The sequence below is a fragment of the Mastigoproctus giganteus genome, chromosome 1, assembly GCF_048544385.1.
Source record: "Mastigoproctus giganteus isolate SK-2022 chromosome 1, ASM4854438v1, whole genome shotgun sequence".
NCBI classification, from domain to species: Eukaryota; Metazoa; Arthropoda; class Arachnida; order Uropygi; family Thelyphonidae; genus Mastigoproctus; species Mastigoproctus giganteus.
The window spans coordinates 20,737,747-20,759,673 of record NC_143575.1 but is presented as its reverse complement, the minus strand read 5'-3'; the positions used below and the strand labels follow the sequence as shown (position 1 = coordinate 20,759,673).

General features: G+C 35.5%; 1 protein-coding gene across 2 annotated transcripts in view; it reads left to right on the top strand.

The window, feature by feature from the left end:
• The window catches only part of LOC150090617 (scavenger receptor class B member 1-like), a 147,929-nt gene that overhangs the window by 38,899 nt on the left and 87,103 nt on the right, over nt 1–21,927 (top strand). For both annotated transcript variants that reach the window (XM_090371801.1, XM_090371810.1), the window contains 2 exons: nt 5,680–5,821; nt 11,917–12,120. In XM_090371801.1, the coding sequence (XP_090227927.1) occupies nt 5,680–5,821; nt 11,917–12,120 (346 nt within the window). The remainder of the gene's footprint in view (nt 1–5,679; nt 5,822–11,916; nt 12,121–21,927) is intronic.

The window sequence follows — 21,927 nt, the reverse complement described above, 5'->3', positions numbered from 1 at the left end:
CTGGGAGGCGCAGACTAGTGCAAAAGGAGGTGCAAAAAGTTTAACAGAAATGTAATTTTCATAACATAACATATATAAATAAAAAAATTTATACATATAAATAAACTTTCATAACATAACATTAAATTTTATAACCTATTTTTTAAAGCATTTACCGCCACCTATCTCACTCTAACTTCGATATAAACATGTGATAAACATTTATTTGAAAAAAATATATTTTGCTGAAATGGATTGATGAATTATGATTGATGTGATGTAATGTAATATGTATAATTTAGTGCATACTATGTATGACATATATAGGTAGATTGCATTAGCTGCATGGTTGAAAATATGGTTTTTGTAACTACAGTAAAGATTGATTTTTTTTTTTATTATTATTTTTTTTATTGGAAACCCGTTGTTTCGGAAATTGGATGAAACCAGTGGTTTGCAGTTTGCAAGTGCATAGTTTATAAAACGGCCGCTAGAACTGCTAGTCGCAGTAACCATCAAAACAATAACCTCGAATTCAAACGTCACTCGTAGCTAAAATGTCAACAGAAGCGTTTCAGCGGTGTGCAATTGTGTTTTTTATTGTTTTTGGCGTGATTACTTACTGATAATAATCGTTAGTAATTTAGAAGTTGTATTTTTTAAGAATATAAATTTAATCCTAATATTTTTAGACGAATGGATAAATTTTTGACTGGTTACAAGAGAAAATCCACTAATAATGAAGATACTGATGCTGATATAAGTAAAGGTAGTGGGAATACAAGCAACAGGGAACAAGGAGGTAGAACTCCCAAGACAAGAAAATATAATTCATCCTATTTATCATTAGGATTCACAAGTGTTATTATAGATGGCTGTGAAAAACCAATATGTTTGTTTTTTTTACGAAAGTTTTGGCTTCAGATAGTATGAGACCAGGCAAATTAAAACGGTACCATAAAACTATGCATTCTGAATAAGTTTGTAAGCCCATAGAATTTTCTCAAAGAAAATTAGATGAGTTTAAAAACAAATGTTCAAAAAAAATAGTTTCTGTTCCATCAAACGCATTGCTAGCATCGTACCAAGTTTCTTACAGAATCACGAAATGTAAAAACCACACACAATAGGAGAAACTCTAGTTTTGCCAGCAGCTATTGATATGGTTAAAATAATGTTCGGCAAGTGGTATTTGAAATACCGCTTGCTGATGATACAATTGGCAGAAGAATCGATGATATATCTGAAGATCTTTGCGATCAGTTAGTTTCTCAACTGCGTACTTCGAAATTTGCCATACGAGTAGATGAGGCAACTGATGTAACTAAAGATGCTCATTTAATTGCATATGTTCGATATGTTGCAGAAACTAATATAATAGATATATTATTTTGCAACCCCATTTCTGGAAAGGCCACATCCAATGAAATTTTTAATATAATTGACACTTTTTTTGATGAAAACGACAAAGTGGAATGACTGCATTGGACTCTGTACTGATGGAGCACAGTCAATGTCAGGACACAAGGCAGGTCTTCAAGCATTAGTTAAAAAGAAAGCACCCGAAGTTATCTGGATGCACTGCATGTTTCACAGAGCAGCTCGTGTGTCAAAAAATATGAGTGAGGAACTTAACAACATTTTTACAAAAGTTAGGTTGTTTGCAAAGCTGTGTGAAGATATGGAATCTAATTATACCTCACTTCTATACTATTGTGAAGTCCACTGGCTATCTTGTGTAAAAGTGATTCAAATGGTGTTTGAACTGAAAGAAGAGATTGCAATTTTTCTTGATGAAAATCATAATGAAGAGGCAAATTTATTTAGGAATGATAACTTTATTGTTAAACTTGCCTATTTGGTTGAAATTTTTGGAAAATTGAGTGTTTCGAATAAATCAATGCAAGGACCACAAATGTATTCACTGATTCAAAAAGACAAAGTGAAAGCATTCATAAAAAAATTGGAGCTATGTGTAAGTTGATTCGTTCTAGCCAGCTGCGCTACGATCACGTGGGAAATTCAAACATATGGAGTGATGCGTTATATAAATCAAAAGAATTTGCCGATTGTTTTTTGCGGACGTAATTATAAAAATGCATATATGATCGTACATTTTTGCTGTTTTCAAGTTAATTAATAGTTTTTGCTGAACTTTAAAGGTAGGAAATCAAAGAAAAAAATTCTGTTTATATATACTAAGAGTTTCAATTTTATAGATTGAGTAGAAATTTCAGAAATAATTAGTTTCTATCATGAGGCCAGGTGTCAAATTACACTTCAAACGTAGGCTTAAAAAGTGCAGGCCACAAGTGGGGTTAAAAATGTGTCTGTATTATTTTATGAAATAAAGGGGGAAGGGGGAAGGTGCCAAGATTAGATTTTTTTTTTTTTAAAAGGGGGTGTAGTCTTATCCTATTTCAGTTCCATTTTTTATCATTTCTTTTATTAGTTCTCTTTCACAATACACTCTAAATATTGGTATTCAGTTTACAAGGTAAATTTAGTCCTGTCATGTATATCTGAAACTTTCATCAAGTAATGCCTTAAACTTGTGTCATTGCCCTAAAACCATTATATTAGTTGGACCTACTTAATTGTACTAATTACCTCATTACTGGTGAAACAATTTTTAAGTTTTATGTAAAACTTGAGTTTAGTTTTGATTTTCTTGGTTATCGAGCAGTAACTTCATTATAAAACATTTCACTTCAAGATAAAAAAGTATTTCCACTACTGAATAGTGAAATCAAAACTTTTCTCCTGAGATAAGTGGAATATATAGAGGGAATTTAAGAGGACAGAATGGGAGTAAAGAAAGCACCCAGATTTAAACCTAGAAAAAACAAGATTTAGAGGATGGCTAAGAAGTTTTGTATTAATGCAGCTAAATTCAAGGTTTTACACTTGGGGAATAGCAATCCCAAAATAAATTATACACTTGGTGGGATTGAATTAAAAACAGTAGAAGAAAGAGATCTGGGAGTTACAGTACAGGCAGATAAGAAGTTTTCTGAACAGTGTAAACAGGCAGCCAGAAAGCCCATGGTGTCCTATTGAAGGTATATTGAACGTTATCCTCTAGAGATAGGGAGATCATAATCCCACTTATAAGGCAATTGTAAGACCACATTTGGAATACTGTATTCAAGTATGAAAACCTCATCTGTAAAAACATTGAGCTTCTTGAAAGGGTTCAGTGATGGCAACTCGAATGGTGAGATCGACAGGACAGCAAGCAGTACGAGAAAAGACTCCAATTATGTGGGCTACTGATCTTGGAAACAAGGCACCTCAGAAGTCACCTGATTAAGGTTTATAAGGCTCTGAGAGAGAGAGAGAGATATTAGTAAATCACTGTTATAACGAATTCCAGAACTAGTGGTCATAAATTCAAATTTTACAGGGGTTGAGGTTTAGATTAGCTTGTTGGAAGTTTTCTTTTTAGCTGGCAAGTTGTTGATTGCTGGAACAACTCACTGAAACAAGTTGTCCTCACAGGTAGTTGAGGCTGACAGTTTGAATAAATTCAGAGGTCAACTGGATAGTTGTCTATATAAGAAAGGAAGCATATAATTTGTATTTTCTTATCTACTTGGTGTTTTTTTTTTTTTTTTTTTTTTTGTTTTTTTTTTGCCAGTGTGGCGAAAGCCTGTGGCTTCCTTTCACTATAAGGTGAATACTATTACTATTATTAGATAAATGATCTGGAAATTATAGACAGCATAGAAGGAAATAGTACTTGCATTTGAGAAGCTTCAAACTTCTTCTCTTCAGCTTCAAAACCTCAGAGCTTCATGAAATTGAGCAAGAAGAAAAAGTAGGACTTACACGATATATGCAGTAGTATGTCAGTAAGCCATTCTGATAAGAATACATTAACGTTCATTAAATGGGTGATTTAGATTCATTTTCTTTTCACTGAAAAAGATCAAGAGTGTTGGCTGTGTGGTAGGATTGTCGGGTATTCTGGTAGGTAAATGAACAATTTGAGCAAGGTCATTAGTAATTGCAGAGGCCTCAGCATCTTGACCAGTTGGGTCTATGTGTCTTGAAAACTGAAGCTAACTGGAATTGTGAACATTAAAATTGCCAAAGAAATTTACCTCAGTATTAAGAAAGCTGGACTGGAGGAAGTAGTTTCAAAGAAAAGAAATCAGCGTTCCAAGTGATTAGTTGAAATGAGAGACTGATAGAGGCAACAGATGAATTTGACAGAATGGAGTAGAGAGATTTTAAGTCAGAAACAATCGAAAAGAGGAAATTCCAAGTTACTAACTCTTTGACAGGGAATATCGGAGCAGACATACACACTAGTCCCTCACCCTCAACCCCTGCTTACACTGGTTCACACTTGGGTGGTCGCCTCCAGTATACTAGGTGCTGTATTTCAGGACTTGTACACACGGGTTATACCCAAAGTTACTAACAGTCCCAACATTGTGAAAGTGCAAGCAGAGGATTTGGTTGAACAACTGGACTTCACTGAAATTCAGTCCACTTGACTCAAGTGTCACCTGAACACTTGATTCCATCAACATTTTAGACTCCCAGGTAACAAGCCTTAGCTTGTCATTCCTGATAATGCCTGAAACAAGCTTCATGATCTGAGGCCTAATAGGATTATCAAGGACCTAATATAGCTTGATTTTCATATTAATTAGATAGGAAATTAGCAAGTGATGCAATGAAGCAAGCTTATAGAGCATCAAGAAAAGAAGAAAAAACACCCTAGCCATGTTATTTTTCCCTCATCTCTAATTAATAATTTGTCTAATCCTTCCTTGAATTTATTCAAATCGCCTACATCCATAACAACAGATGAAAGCTTGTTCCAACAATCAGTTGCTCTTTGGCCAAAGGCAAATTTTTAAACATCTATTTTCTACCGGTTTTTTTTTTTTTTTTTTTTCCAGTCTAAATTTTTGTCCCCCTATGTATGTCACTGAGAAAAAGTAATGATGTCATTAGCATTTCCTCAGTTCATTAAAAGTCAAACACTTCAATTGAGTCATCTCATTTCCATATGATGCAATTTACGGAAATGAATTTTTTTTTTTTTTGGTAAGGATCCTTTTGTACCACTGACTAATGTTGTTGCTCTTCTTTGTACTCATCCACATCCTTCTTAAAATAAGGTTTCCAGATTTGTATGTTGCATTCAAGGTGTAGCCTAACCATTGCTTTGTATAGAACAGGATAATCACCTTGTCCCACCTGGCAAAATTCCTGTATATCATTGACAACCACATGAGCTGCCCTAACAGCCTGTGTGCACTGCTCAGAGAACTTCATGTCGGACTGTAGAACTATGTGTAGGTTTTTTGTTCTTTGCCACTTTTAGTGCGGTACCACCCAGTTTAGCCCATCTGGCTAATATCGTTACGTCTTGCCACAGAATATCCTGATCCTGTCATTAGTCATCCTGCCAACCTTTGTACATCAGAAAACTTCAACATAAACTTGTTATATCTTCATCAATATCATTAACTGTCCAAATGTAATTGGTTAAGGTGATAATTTACACTTTTGAAATAGATTAATTGGCACTGAAAAACAATAATTTATCACAATGTTTTTATCATAAGTAAAATTGAATTAAAATTCTTTGCTTTATCTGGAAGTATTAAATTTATTCCTCTATATTTTTTTATGCAGCTATGTTTAAATGTTTTTCTTACCTCCTTGAATTTTTTTTAGATCATATTGGGTGAAGCACAATATTTCCTGGCATCCCAATGACACTGTATCATTCAGGGAAAATAAAACATACATATTTCTTAGGAATGAATCTGCTGGTTCAGATTTGGATATGATAACCACATTGAATGCACCAATGATTGTAAGTATTGTTTTAACTTTATGGAACCTAATCTGTATTCCTATTTAAAAATTATTAACATTATGAAACTTAACAGAAAATGAAATCCACATCCTAGATTGGAGCTATTTACTGTACTAAAAATTTTTGGCACAGGATTTTAGTACAGTCAGTTCTGCTATGATGCATGTGCTCCTAAAAATATCAGTGTTGTGGTATTTCGTGCATTAAAAACAACAGGGCTTATGAGAAAAATAGGAATAGGGGCAGGGCACTCAAAAAAATTCAGTCTGGTAAGTAAAACACTATAAAAAAGTTAGATACCCAATAAAATTGTTTGTCTTAAATTTCTAATAAATAAATATTACAGTAAATATAGCACTTTACTTTGACAAGATGTGAAGTTTGCTTGACTGATATTTCTGTTCACTGACATTTTTTATTTATTTATTATTATTATTATTTTTTTTTGGATTGTAAGATTTAAAACAGTAAAATAGATAAGCAATCAATAAAGACAAACACGGGACGCACAAATTGCAGAAGTGAGACAAGTTTATGAAACTTAAAAAATAGGAATGAATAAGATTCTGAAAATTTATTTATGTTTTTATATGATTGAAGATTTCAGGAATGGGAAACACATTTCACCATAATAACGTAAAAACCCACAGAATTCCAGCTATTGGTGTTTATCGCAAATGCAGTAAGATAGAGTTTGCTACCCATTTATAATTAGATTGCACTAACTGAAAAACCCAATAAACTGGGAACTGCAAACTGTTTTTATTGTTTTATGGTAGTGACCTCCAGAAATGTGCTGCTCTGCTCATGCTATCATGTCTTACAAAATTTCTGTTTGAACAGATAAATATGAGCTCCTGAAAACATGAGTCAGCCTACAATATCACGTGTTATCTTGTGAATGCAGCGAATGACAACAGTGTGTCTCTGACAAATACAATTTCAGTAAATGGGAAATATAGCTCTCACATATTTGATGTTTGGCATTTTTTAAGCTTCATAAACTTGTATGTATTGCTGTTCAGGTCGCTACGTTCAGCTTGGTGTTACTCACAGACGAAATCGTGCATGAGCCAATGCGAAAATTGCATTATACTCGCATTGTTCCCTTATATATCAGTCGCGTTGGAGCAAATTCGCATTGTGAAAATGCGCGTTATAGCAGAACTGACTGTATATTATTTGTGCTTATTGTATCATGTGAATCCAGTATGTGATGGGAAAATTTGCTGTTTACCTGGGAAGAAATATTAGGCATTGAGTTGGAAATTAAAAAAAAAGTTGAGTGCTTTACAAACATGTTCAGATTTAACTATAACAATAAGCAGTGGACTGTAGAACAGCTTTACCTGTTGTTTGTTAGTTCACTCTGTATGCAGGCGCCTCCATAGCCAAGTGGAAAGGAGCAGCAGTGCGTAGTACATGCTTCTTGATTAGACTGGGGTTTGAGCCCGTGACCACCAAATACGGAGGATGCGGAAAGGTCAGGGAATGACCACCTCATATTCCCAGAGCAATATGGCCTTAGTTGCTAATGCTCCTAAAAACCAAATAACAAACAAACAACTCTGTACGCAACTGTAAAGCTTTCATGGATTTCAAAATTTGTCTAACAGATTGCATGCTGGAAAAGTCTGAAAGCCTTAGAATATCAAATAAAAGTAAGAGCTCTTACATTTCTTACATTGCTGATTACAACTACAGTTGTATGCAACAATCAGATGTTACAAACAAAAAAAATGTTAGTGGGAAACACTAGACGTCAGTCAGTATAATGTTGAGCTATCATGTGCAATCAGGATGGTACTGGTATGGCATGGAATGGTATTTATGATACTTGGGAATTGCATTGTAGGAATCAACCATTTTTTATACCAAGAAAGTAATTAATTTGTATATCTCCTCCCCTTTTCCCAAAATAATAAATGAATTTTTGTGATCTCATGAATAAAACTAATGATTTCAGGTTGACTGTTGGTGGTAGATTGCCAGTACCCCATAATAATTTGTTACAAGCAAGTTACCAACTTTATTGACATTTTTGTTTTGACATAAGAATGGATTTTAATGGATAAATTTACACATTCTATAAAATAAATATAACAGATATGCAAATATAAAAAAATAAGTTCATCTCAAAATATCATTGTGTAACAGAAATAATGATTTAAAGAATATAATATTGTTTACAGTTTGTAAGAACCTTTTTTTCCTCTGCTGAGAAAAGTAAGCAGATGAGAAACTGAATTGTCAGCTTAGTAATACACAAAGTCTGTGCTCGACCACCATGCCTGAGATGGTTGGTGGGGAGGGAGGGAGAATAATTGCAACCCACAATTTGAGAACTGCTGTTTTATTGGATTGATGTCAGTGATTGGGATTTTAATAACAGATGGATAATTTCATCCTTGTTATCTCTAAACTGCTGCTTAATAGTGTGGACCCTTTAGGCAGGGCTGAATTTATGCATAGACGATTAAGAGTACTTTGCCAATCTCGGATGGAGGGAGTAGAATTCCCCATGAGTTATTCTAGGTTTTTCGGCCTGCACAACATGCAGATCAGTCTAAAAATATACACTTGTACAGATATATAACGCAGTGGTGCAAAATTGCCTAAGTTTCACATGCCTAAAACAAACAATCTTTATATATTTATATATATATATACAAAGGGTACTAGGAAAGTTTTGCAATATGACGCAACAATGAATCACAGGAAGCTGCTTGTTGCTGCATGTTGAGACATGTTCATACGTACATAGTAGCTGCCGCGCCAAGTCGATGGGCTCAGTTATTCATTAGTAGTGAGAGTGTAAAGTGCTTGCGATGGCGTCGTGGTCACGAAATGAGATAAGGACAGTTTTGCAGTATAATTTCGTGCGTGGTTTAACCACAGACCAGTGCTTAGAAGAAATGACTCTTGCACTAGATGATGATTGTCCACATCGTACAACGATATTCAGGTGGTATAGAGAATTCCAAAGGGGAAATTTCACTCTGGAGGATTCTGAGAAGCCGGGAAGGCCACGAACGTCAGTTACGGAGGAAAACGTTACTGCTGTGAGGAAAATGCTTGACGAAAACAGGCGAGTGACCTACCAACAGATAGAGGATACTTTGGGCCTAAATGCACCAGCAATTTGTTCGATTCTGCAAGATCATTTGCACGTGAAGAAACTTTGTTCTCTCTGGGTGCCGCATCAACTGACTGAAGAGCAGATGACACGACGTGTGACTTGGTGTCGGGAGATGTTAAAAAAGTTTGATAAGGGACAATCTCGGTATGTGAACAACATCGTGACAGGTGACGAGACTTGGCTGTACTATTACGATCTGCCGACCAAGGCTCAAAACAAAGTTTGGGTCTTTGATGATGACGACACACCCGTAATTGTCAGAAAATCCTGATCTGTAAAGAAGAAAATGATAGCTGTATTTTTCAAATCGAGTGGAATTGTGGAATGTGTCGTTTTGGACACGCAGAAGAAGTCACAGCTAAGTGGTATACTGAACAATGCCTGCCTAAAGTCATTGGATCTATGAAGAACCTGCGGCCAAAGTCAAGAATGGACACCTGGTACCTCCATCACGAAAATGCTCCAGCTCACCGCGCCAAAGCCTGCACCGAATATTTGACCACGACAGGACTGAAACTTCTCGAGCACCCTCCCTACAGTCCAGACCTTGCTCCCTGCGACTTTGCACTGTTCCCGCATGTGAAAATGAAGCTAAAAGGGAGGCGGTTTTCCAGTGATGAGGACCTTCTATGGGCTTGGGCGAGTGTGCTTTACTCCCTAGTGAAACTTGGCAGAACTGGTTTAAAGATTGGTTTCGGAGGATGGAGAGGTGTATTGAATGTAGAGGAAATTACAGTAAACCCCCGCTATCCGCGAGAGTTACGTTCCCGAGAAATTCCGCGAATACTGAAAACGCGAATACTGAGTTATGGCGCCCATGGTAATAAAAGGGTTCCGTTCCAAAGTATGAAATATATAACAAAAATTAGTCTAAAATTTTGTCTGTACGTATTATGTGTATTTACCTACATAATATGACTATGTACATAGACAAACGTAGAGAGTAAGTACATAAAAAAAAGCATAAGGCATCGAAATGAAAATAAGAAACAATTTATTAAATGTAATGCTGTACATATTTATTAGACATTTTAAAGAAACCTTTCAAAAACATGGGTTGCTGGGCGAAAAATAACCATATCGATTTTTAATCTTTCAAACCAGCCTTTGCTGGCTAAAAAACTTATCCCGCCAGAGCTATCACCAGTTTCACTAAAGTGTTGATAAAGGTGTTTTGCCTTTTCACGAATGATAAGTGAACTTAACGGAATTTTATTTTGAGTTCGGTCTTCTATCCACAGATTTAAAGCCTTTTCCATTTTTTCTAATTTCACATCACGAGTTACAGAGCAAATTTTTGAAGCAATTAGCGCGTTTTCACGGACACTACGGCGGATTTTTTCTTCCGATTTCTTGATTGATCGTACCGTTGACTCATTGATTTTATAATGTTTTGCCACTGAGGAGACACTTTCACCATTAGAAATTTTGTCTAACAATTCAGTTTTACTCGCTAATGTCATCACCTTCTTTGATCTTTTCACAATTCCCTTTTTATTCGCGGCCATATTTTTGTAGGATTAGAAAAGAACTTGTCCACAATAAAGTCACTTTCTTTTAACTTTAACACGCTCGAAAAAGTCTGTTTACATCAACACACTGCAAAATGGTAGATTTTTCACTTTTGTAAACGTATCAATTAAAAGCAAGAGATGAAACCTTCTGACAAGCGCATTACACATACTGAACAAGGATTAGCTTGAAACATCCGCGCTCGCGATTTTGCCACCCATTGAGCGCAGGACACTTCCTTTTTACACCTTTTAAGTTATTTTTACTCATTTTTAGAGAATAAAGCACAATTACAAAATGAGGAGGCACACTTGATACACATAAAGCTGTGAGCGTGTAGCAACTGAATAAGCAACACCATAAAGACAGAGACAACTCTATTAACACCTCACTAGCTCACATTTTACATTTCTGGGGGTTACTACCATAAAACAATAAAAACAATTTCCAGTTGCGTTCCTGCTAGTGGAATCTGTTATAAACTGGTAGTGAACTCGATCTAATTGTATTTGCGATAATACCGATAGCTGGAATTGTGTTGGTTTTTAAGTTATTATGGTGAAGTGTGTTTCCCCTTCACTGCTATAAAAAAATAAATACATTTTCAGAATCTTCTCTTCATTCCTATCGTGTTGCGTTCAGTTGGGGTGATTCTGCGTTCAACTGCCATTTCTTGTAAACACAAAGGCGAATCGTGCATATGCGAATTCAGTTCGTGTTATATAAGATATCGTTCCCCTATTTATAAATCGTGTAAGATCGAATTAGTGTAGTGTAAACACGTGTTATACGACGACTGACTGTACTACTCTGTGGAATGGGCAAAATGATTTTAGCCCTACCCATGTTTTTTTCATGGCGGAAAATGTTCACAGCGATTTAAAATTCACATTTTTTTAGGTTTAAATCAGCGACCGCGAATACGCGAAACCGCGAATACAGATACCGCGAATAGCGGGGGTTTACTGTACTTTGAAAAAATTAAATAAACTAAGCTGTATTGCAAAACTTTCCTAGTACCCTTTGTATATTAGCAATCCTGTATGTTTATCAGAAATAAAAAAAGGGAAGTGCATTTCCATCTCACATTGAAGCTTCTTATTTAGAAGGCATGTTTTAGAACTAGCCTTTGAAAGATATTATGACATCTTAGAAGTATAGATATCTCTAATCTGAAAAGTGAACCAAGTCCTGATTTTACTGAACACATTTCATTGCTTAGCTTTATAAGGTTATAAAAACTTTTTGCTAAATTAAAAATATAAATAAAATAAGAATAAAAATTAATTTATAAAAGTCGGGTGTTTTAATGGACATTTACACTATTATTAAATGAAATAACCTTTGTATGTTAAAGGTAGATTTTTCTCTCCAATTAATTGTAATAATGTTAAAATAAAAATTTTCTATTAATTTCAGCATTCTGTCTTTTGTTTTTCAGACTGCAGCTGCCTTAATGAAAAATGCAAGCAAACCTATTAAAATTCTGATATCTGCAGCATTTGGATTACTTGGTGAGAAGCCCATTATCAGAAAGAATGTTCGGGAACTGGCCTTTGGTGGATATTATGACGTCTTAGCAAAGGTGGCCTCTGTAATTTACAAGCTTCCGTACACAGATGGCAGATTTGCTTGGCTTTATAAGGTAATAAAACTAATTGCTAGGTATTGTGAAAGAAATTTTGTCTAAGCATGATTTTGAACAAGTTATTTGGGATCATTTGATTTTACTGAACACAAATCCTTAAGCCTAACTGTATTCATTAACATCAGAAGATGAATGCGGAATGGAACAGAGGATCATCTAATGGAGAATGTCTTAAGCTACAGGAATAAGTGATTAGTTTACTCACTTTCCTAAGAAAGGAGTGCAGCTTTTATCTGCTCCAGGTTTCTTGGCATTACTTCATTTCATTATACCTCATCTGGAAATGGGTTAGAAGAATGCCTAATCACAGTGAGGTTTAACACATTCACTGCCAGAACACAAATTTGCATCAAAATGAATTGCAAGTGTTGTGCATTAATGCAAATATGCATCCATTCAATTGTAATCAATAAATGAGTTCTGTAAAAGGAAAAGCACATGAAATAGAACAACTGCTTAATATTTGCAAGCTGATTGAACCACGAGCTATTTGCATTACAGCTGGGATTTTGCTTAGCGTCAATCATACTGTCTAGAGAGTGCTATGAAAGCTGTTTACTTGGTTCACAGTTTCATATGTTCTTCTTATGTTGTAGTTATTTTATCTAATTTAGTATTTTCCATAAGAAGAAAAGGTACAATTTTTTGAAGATTATGCTTGTGAATTTTAATTCTTTAGTTTGTGAAAAACAAAATATCATCTACTGATAAAACTTTGTGTAAAAAATGTTTTCCTATGAAATTTTATCCTTAAGGGTTGTTATAATGGTTCCACAGCCTGGTGTCCCAGGCTGTGGAACCATTATAACAATTGAATTGAATCAACTCTTTATAATATGTCATCTGATACTGAAATAGAATTCTATTCAAGTGATGTTAATTTTGAATCCTATTCATATGCAGCTGTTGATGTTAGAATGCTACAAACAATGGATGCTGGTTTTACTTGGAGTGATAATTCTTCATAGATGAAATCTCTTTCTAAATTTACTAAAAAGTAGTGCCTACTTGTTCCAGTGCCACAGAGAAATAATCCAATTGAAGAATGATAATGAATCAAAATCTAGAAAAAATATTGTAAGTTATGCTGAAGGCACATAGAAAGGACCTTCACAAATATAAGTGACAGCAAACATGTTAATAGTTTGCAAACCAGTAGTGTTTTTTTTTTTTTTTTTTAATTTTGGCACATAAAATTTGTATAAAAGGCTTGCAGCCTACAAATTTTAAATCCCTTTTAGAAATAAGCTTAAATGATTATTTTTCCTTCATTCCAGCTAGACAAGAGAATTTATCTGATAGGTTTTCATTTACAGGACTGCAAAACATGGAAAGGAGATACCCTGTGGGTAACTGTGGGCAATGGAGAACCATTGAGAGGATTAAGATGGGACAGCAAGCTTCTTTTGTTGCGTCTGAAAATGTCATCTCAGGACAACAGAAATAATTCCAGTAGATAAGGACATATAACTGCAGGAAAGTTTGAGGTTTTCAATTTTTAAAATTTTTTTTTTTAATGAAAATTCCAAACATGAGAAGTATTAGAACCTATAGTACTTAGTACCGTGCATGGGTTGGAGGTTGAGAAGACGAAAGAAGATATTTGTTGACATTAGACTTGAACTTCTGTAGACTGCAATTTTCAAGAAATATATGTGAAGGAAGGTTGTTCCAGAAAACGGCAGTTGAATGAATAAAGGAGAAAGATGAAAAGTTGGTTCTGTGAGTTTGAAGTTGGACAGTAAATGGGTGTTGGCTGGTGGTGGCACATGTTCGGACTATTTTGAAAGAGAGAGAGAGTGGGGATTATAGAAGCCAATTCAGAAGAACAGTGCCCATGGAAGTATCTGTAGAAAAGGCATGCAGCAGAAACAGAACATCTCTGAGACAGAGTAGAGAGACTATTCTGTCTAACTGCCATTCTTCTGAATGGAATCTAGAAGCCTGAGAGAGGTTTTGGGGGTACGACCCCAGATGTGAGAACAATATACCATGGTAGGGTGGATTTGCGATTTGTACAGAGTGAACAGCTGTTTGGAAGAAAAGTAATGCCGAGAAGAAAAGTAACGCCATGGATTGAATGACATTGAAAAATGACTGATCTCTGGCTGTAATAGTCAAATGCAATAAAAAAAATTTGTGTCAATTTGTGTTGAAGCTCTCATTGGCTGTTGGTCATATTGTATTAAGTTATTCAGTGTTTTGCAGGCTTAAACAAAGGGGATTTAGTATTAGCAATGGCCACATGGTGCAAGGAAGACTATGGCTTATGCTGCACCAGCCAAAAAAAAAAATAATAATAATAATAAAAAATAATAATCATCATAATAAGAGAAAAGGAAATACAGTAAACCCCCGCTATTCGCAGGGGTTACGTTCCTGAGAAATGTCGCGAATACTGAGTTATGGCTCCCATAGTAATAAAGGGGTTCCATTCCAAAGTATGAAATATATAAGAAAAACTAGTCTAAAATTTTGTCTATGTATGTATTATATGTACCTTCATAATATGACTATGTAAATAGACAGTACATAGTGAAATGCAAGCATATGGCATCGAAATGAAAATAAGAAACAATTTAATATTAAATGTAATATTTATTAGAAATTTCAAACAAATCTTTCAAACCAGCGCCTTTGCTTGCTAGCAAAAAAAAAAAACATCACGCCAGTGCTATCAACTAGTTTCGCTAACGTGTTGATAAAGGAGTTTTGCCTTTTCGCGAATGATGAGTGAACTTAACGGAATTTTATTTTGAGTTCGGTCTTCTATCCACAGATTTAAAGCTTTTTCCTTTTTTATAATTTAACATCACGAGTTACAGAGCAAATTTTTGAAGCAATTAGCGCGTTTTCACGGAAACTACGGCGGATTTTTTCTTCCGATTTTTTTGATTGATCGTACCGTTGACTCATTGATTTTATAATGTTTTGCCACTGAGGAGACACTTTCACCATTAGAAATTTTGTCTAATAACTCAATTTTATTCGCTAATGTCATCACCTTCTTTGATATTTTCACATTTCTCTTGTTATTCGTAGTCATATTTTTGTAGGGGTTAGAAAGAACTTGTCCACAATAAAGTCACTTTCTTCCGTTAATACACTCGAAAAAGTCTGTTTTACGCTGAAAAACGGTAGATTTATCATTTTTGTAAGCATATCAATTTATAAATTGATAAATTTATTCAATTTATAAATATATAAATTAAAAGCAAACGACGAAACCTTCTATGATAAACGCATAACACATACTGAACAAGGATTAGCGAGAAACATCCACGCTCGCGATTTTGTCACCCCTCTCCCCCACCCACTGAGCGCTGTTTTGACCAGGAAAGATAATTTTAGCCACGCCCATGTTTTTTATGGCGGAAAATATTCACGGCGCTTTAAAATTCACATTTTTTTTTCGGTTTCATTTTATATTAAATCGGCGATCGCGAATACGCGAAACCGCGAATACAGATACCGCGAATAGCGGGGGTTTACTGTAGACAACCTATCCATCTGACCTTTGAATTTCCCCAAACTTTCAGCCTCTATCACCCACATAGGTAACTTATTCCAGTAATTTATAACTCGCTGGCTAAAATAAGATTTCCTGCAATCCGATCTAAACAATCTCCTCCCGTAACTTGAAATTATAGCCCCTTGTTCTAGAATCATTTATAACTGTGAAAATTTAGTCCTCATTCATTTTACATATGCCTCTCAGCCTTAAACACCTCAATCAAGTCTCCTCTAAGGTGCCTAGTTTCCAAGCTCTGCAACCACATATTTGAAATCTCTCCTGATATGGATGATGCCCTTTTGCCGATATCACCAGGCAAGTTACCCATCTTTGAACCCCTTAAAGTAGCACAATGTCTTTCTTTAGTTGCAGTCTCCATACTTGAACACAGTATTCCAAGTGTGGTCTAACAATAGCCTTTGGATTATGACGGGATTATGACGTCCCTATCTCTACTAGCAATTGTTTGATAAATCATCGATAGGACACCATAGGCCTTCATTGCAACCTGTCTACAATGCTCGGGGAACTTCATGTCTGACCATATCATAACACCCAAGTCCCTTTCCTCCACTACCGGCTTTAGTTCAACTCCACAAAATGTATAAGTTATTTTGGGGTTACTGTTCCCCAGGTGTAATACCTTATACTTTGCTGGATTAAAGCATAACTGACATTTATCTGACCATCCCTGAAGTCTATCTAGGTCACTCTGAAGAAGCTCTGCTTGGCAGTGATCATTAACTACTCTACCAATATTTACATAATCTGCAAATTTAGATATCATGCCCTCTATCCCTTCATTGATATCATTTATGAAAATCAAAGACAACAGTGGTCATAATACTAATCCTTAGGGAACTCTACTTCTTACATCAACCTAATCTGAGGAATAACCATTTATCACAACCCTCTGTCTCCTGCCCTGAAGCCATCCAGCTGTCCATCTAAGGATTTTCCCTGTGATTCCAACCTGTTCCAGCTTATAAAGTAACCGTTCATGTGGGACTGATCAAATTATTCCCCAAGTACAGCTCTTGAGTGACTCTATCAAAATAGCCAACCAGATTAGTTAAACATGATTTTCCCTTTACAAAACCATGCTTCAGAATTCCATTTCTATCTAAATGATCCTGAATTCCACCCTTGATCATTGTCTCCATGATTTTCCCTACTACTGAAGTTAGACTAACCGGCCAGTAATTTCCCACTTCACTCTTGGTACCACCCTTATGTATTGGAGATACATTAGCACTTTTTTCCAATCCAATGAATCACTCCCAGTGATGCTCTCATAATTGGACTCAATGATTCAATGCACTCGCTTGCCGCCTCCCTTATTTTATACAATGAAACCTGTGGGTCTTTTTTTTTTAAAAAAATTTTGAGAAACACTAGTTTAGGCTGCTAATGGGTGATAATAAATGTTCCTCCATTATTCTATTCCTTTTAAAATCTATTAAATCAATGTGCTTATGCATGATAGATAGGATTAAGGATTTCTGGAGAAATCAAAAATAATTGACGATAACTTATATGGAAGAGCAAGTGATGCTGTTGTCATCACAGTGATATAAATAAAAACTTGCATGTATATACTACAAATGCCTGTTTCCAGGCTGGTTGCCGAGAACTGGACAGACTTTGCTTGAGCAACATTCTGAAGACTGCATCCTTAGCTGTCATAGATATGAGATACAGTAAACCCCCGCTATTCGCGGTATCTGTATTTGCGGTCGCTGATTTAATATGAAACTTAAAAAAGTGAATTTTAAAGCTCAGTGAACATTTTCCGCCATTAAAAAACATGGGAGTGGCTAAAATTATCTTTCCTGGTCAAAACAGCGCTCAGTGGGTGGGAGGAAAGGGGTGACAAAATCCCGGCATGGATGTTTCTCGCTACTCCTTGTTCAGTATGTGTTATGCGCTTGTCATGGAAGGTTTCGTCGTTTGCTTTTAATTTATATGATCAATTTATAAATTGTTATGCTTACAAAAGTGATAAATTTACCATTTTGCAGTGTAAAACAGACTTTTTCGAGTGTGTTAACGGAAGAAAGTGACTTTATTGTGGACAAGTTCTTTCTAACCCGTAGAAAAATATGGCTACGAATAACAAGGAAAATGCGAAAAGATCAAAGAAGGTGATGACATTAGAGAATAAAATTGAGTTATTAGACAAAATTTATAATGGTGAAAGTGTCTCCTCAGTGGCAAAACATTATAAAATCAATGAGTCAACGGTACGATCAATCTAGAAATCAGAAGAAAAAATCCGCCGTAGTGTCAGTGGAAATGCGCTAATTGCTTCAAAAATTTGCTCTGTAACTTGTGATGTTAAATTAGAAAAAATGGAAAAGGCTTTAAATCTGTAGATAAGTTCACTCATCATTCGTGAAAAGGCAAAACTCCTTTATCAACACTTTAGCAAAACTGGCGATAGCACTGGCGGGATAAGTTTCTTAGCTAGCAAAGGCGCTGGTTTGAAAGATTTGTTTGAAATTTCTAATAAATATTACATTTAATATTAAATTGTTTCTTGTTTTCATTTCGATGCCATATGCTTGCATTTCACTATGTACTGTCATGTACATAGTCATATTATGAAGATACATATAATACATACATAGACAAAATTTTAGACTAGTTTTTCTTATATATATTTCATACTTTGGAACGGAACCCCTTTATTACTATGGGAGCCATAACTCGGTATTCGCGGCATTTCTCAGGAACGTAACCCCCTTGAATAGCGGGGGTTTACTGTATTTGTACATTGAAGTTATGTTTATAGGATAGCATCTAATGAGCATGGATAGCTGATATATGATGACAGATCATATATCAGGTATTGTTTCATCTTGTGGATGCTGCAATACAAAGGATCAAAGCTACTTGTTAGGCAGGTTCTGATATTTAGTGGCAGTTGAGTATAGATAATGACTGTAAGGTATTGTAAGATTATGTCCTTTAATAATGTATGATAAAATGACTTTTACAATTAAATTGATTAAATTTGAACAAATGGCAGGATATGAATTTTAAGTGATGCCATTCCCCTAACTAGTAGAAGGCACATTATAATGCATGTGGGTGATGGAATATATACGTCAACAAGACAGGAAGCTAATTGAAATGAGAATTGCCAAACATTTAGAAAAGGGAAATACAGGTGAAATCCATTATAACGCAATGCTCTGGGTACAAATAATCGCATCACGATATAAGCAGGATCGCATTAGGAAATTCTAGCCATTTTTTGGCATTCAAACTTCATACATACTTTGCTTGTCTCTTTTCTTGTGTGATAATTGCAATACTACATCTAAGAAAAATCGCGCAAAGAATAATAATGGAAATAATATGCATTGTGTTGTTTCAATCTTTTATTGATGCGCTGTACAGTAAAGTATTTAAAAAAACCATATAATATCAGTAAAAACACCATAGACAACTCTTAAAGGAAAACTGTGATAATAGTGTAATGGGCATCATTTCAACTGTATCTCATATTGTGTTCATCCTTCACGAGTTACCATGTATTGCACTGCCTCGAATAAGTAACACTTCACTAATAGAGAAGACTATTGTTACCTATTCTCAGTGGGCACCACCCAGACTGCACTATTTCAAGGCTTGTTGGTCTTTCATCGGTGAGTGGGCAGGCACCCTGGTATTGCAAACATGACAACCCAGTTGTGAAGATAATCCCACAATATGAGAGATGCCAACAGGTGTATGTGATGTTTAAGTAAGACTAAATGCAGCTGGGAATAATATTTGTAAGAGTTTTATATTTATCTATACAATATCGGTGTAAAAACACCATAGACAACTCTTAAAGGAAAACTACGATAATAGTGTAATGGGCATCATTTCAACTGTATCTCATATTGTGCTCATCCTTCACAACAAATTAACATGTATTGCACTGCCTTGAATAATTAACGCTTCACTAATAGAGAAGACTGTGGTTACTTATTCTCAGTGGCCTTTCATCGGTGGGTGGGCAGGCCAACAAGCCTTGAAACGGTGCCATCTGGGTGGTGGTGCCTGCTGAAAATAAGTAACAATAGTCTTCTCTATTAGTGAAGCATTACTTATTCAAGGAAGTGCAATACATGGTAACTTGTTGTGAAGGATGAGCACAACATGAGGTACAGTTGAAATGATGCCTATTACATTATTATCGTAGTTTTCCTTTAAGAGTTGTCTATGGTGTTTTAACACCGATATATAGATAAATAAATATAACTCTTAAAAATATCATGCCCAGCTGCATTTAGTCTTACTTAAAAAAAAAACAATATTCACGTTGTTAAATATACATAAACACGATAAACATGTACCCACACCTTTTGTCACAAAAACAAATCAATACTCACAAAATGTTTTACCATGGGTTGTATTGACTGTTACATTCGTGTTTTTAAATTAACAAATGGTCAAAAATTCAGGAGAAAAAGGAAAACCATAATGCATTCCATGTTCTTTCAACTACTAAGTAGACATTAGCAAACAATTTTGCGCATTTTAGTCATTACTTTCAAGTCTTTCATTTTTTTAAAAACTGTATCAGGGGCTGACTGTTTTGCTGCATCTCTTTGTTTATTTTTAATAATTTCAATAAACTTTTTAACTAAAATTAATAGGGAATCTACCTTTTTTGTTTCAAGAATTTTAAGTCCAGTTTGCAAACCAGTGAGTGCCTTCACGATCTTAGGTGATGGCTCTGGCTCCTCGACTTCATTGTCTTTGGTTTCATTTGGATCATGACTTTCACCAGTAATGTTTTTGATTATTTCTGATTCAGTTGTTTTCATATGTAGAACAGTGGTTGTTCCTATCTACCCAACATTCTGTTGTGGCCCCTCTTTTTCTATCAACAAACTCTGCCAGTACTCACTTGGCACTGGCCATGTCATCTTTTGTCAGGCCTTCATTAGTATGCCTTTCCAAGAATTGGTCAGCAGCAGCGACATCTTAGCATGTTGAGGCATATGATTCAAGAAAGCAAGCTTATAAAGCATCAGCCAAATAAAAATAAAATAAAAAAAAAAAAAAACCTTCCCATTTCACCCATCCAGTCACTCCAAATGTTTGTCTAGTTCAGACTTAAATTTATTTAAGCTATCAACTTCCACAACAATATCAAGAGCCTTTCTAAGATCCAAGTATACAATGTCAAAGTTATTCCCTGCATCCAGTTCTTTTGTGACTGCATCATAGTATCCAATCAAATTGGTCAGGCAAGACTTCCCCTTAACAAAACCATGCTGTGTCTGAGCTATAACTGAAGTCTTGTCTAGATGATACTGCAGTGCTTCTTTAACCAGTGCCTCCATTAATTTTCCAGTAACAGAAGTTAAACTAACAGGTCTATAATTACTTGTGTCGCCCTTTGATCCTCCTTTGTGAATTGGAGTCACATTTGCGCATCTCCAGTCTATGGGTACTTCCCCTGAGTCCAAGGAAGCTCTCACAATTATGGCTAAGGGTTTGCTTACTTCCTTTGCTGCCTCCTTTAATATAACTGGATAGATCCCATCCACCCCAGGTGCCTTTCTTGTATTTATCTTCAACAATTTCTCCTCCACTTTACTCTCAGTTATTACAAGATTCTCTAGCTTACTGCCAGAGTTGAATACACCTCTGGCATTCCCCTCGCTGAATAACTTCTCATGTGTGAATGTCGATGCAAAATATTCATTCAGTTTGTTAGCTACCTGAGCAGGATCATCAACAGTTGACCCATCGATATCGAGTGGACCAATCTGATTCATCCCCTTCCTTCTAGAGTTTACATAAGTAAAGAACTCTTTGCTGTTTTTCTTTGCATCCCTTGCCCAAGATTTCTCGTAATCTGCCTTCGCCTGCCTAACCTCCTTTGTAACTTGGTTACAGATCAACTTGTATCTATCATAGGCTTCTGTGTCATGTGTTAATTTGTATGTATCCCATGCAGGTTTCTTTTCTGCCATATGCCTCATCAGTTCATCTGACATCCATTTAGGCCTAAACCTTGGACAATATTTGTTAGTTGGTATGTAAAGCCTAGTAGCTTCCAAGATAAGTTCTTTGAATGCTTCCCATTTTGAATTTGCTGTTGGTAACATCAGTTGGTCCCACTGTATAGAATTTAAATACTGTCTCAGTCCATCGTAGTCGCCTTTACGAAAGCAATAACCCTTCCCTTTACCCCTAATGGTAGTTACCTCTTTGAGTAAATCCCACTTCAGCACACTGTGATCACTGCCACCTAGTGGTTCATTTACCTGCAGATTCTTAAT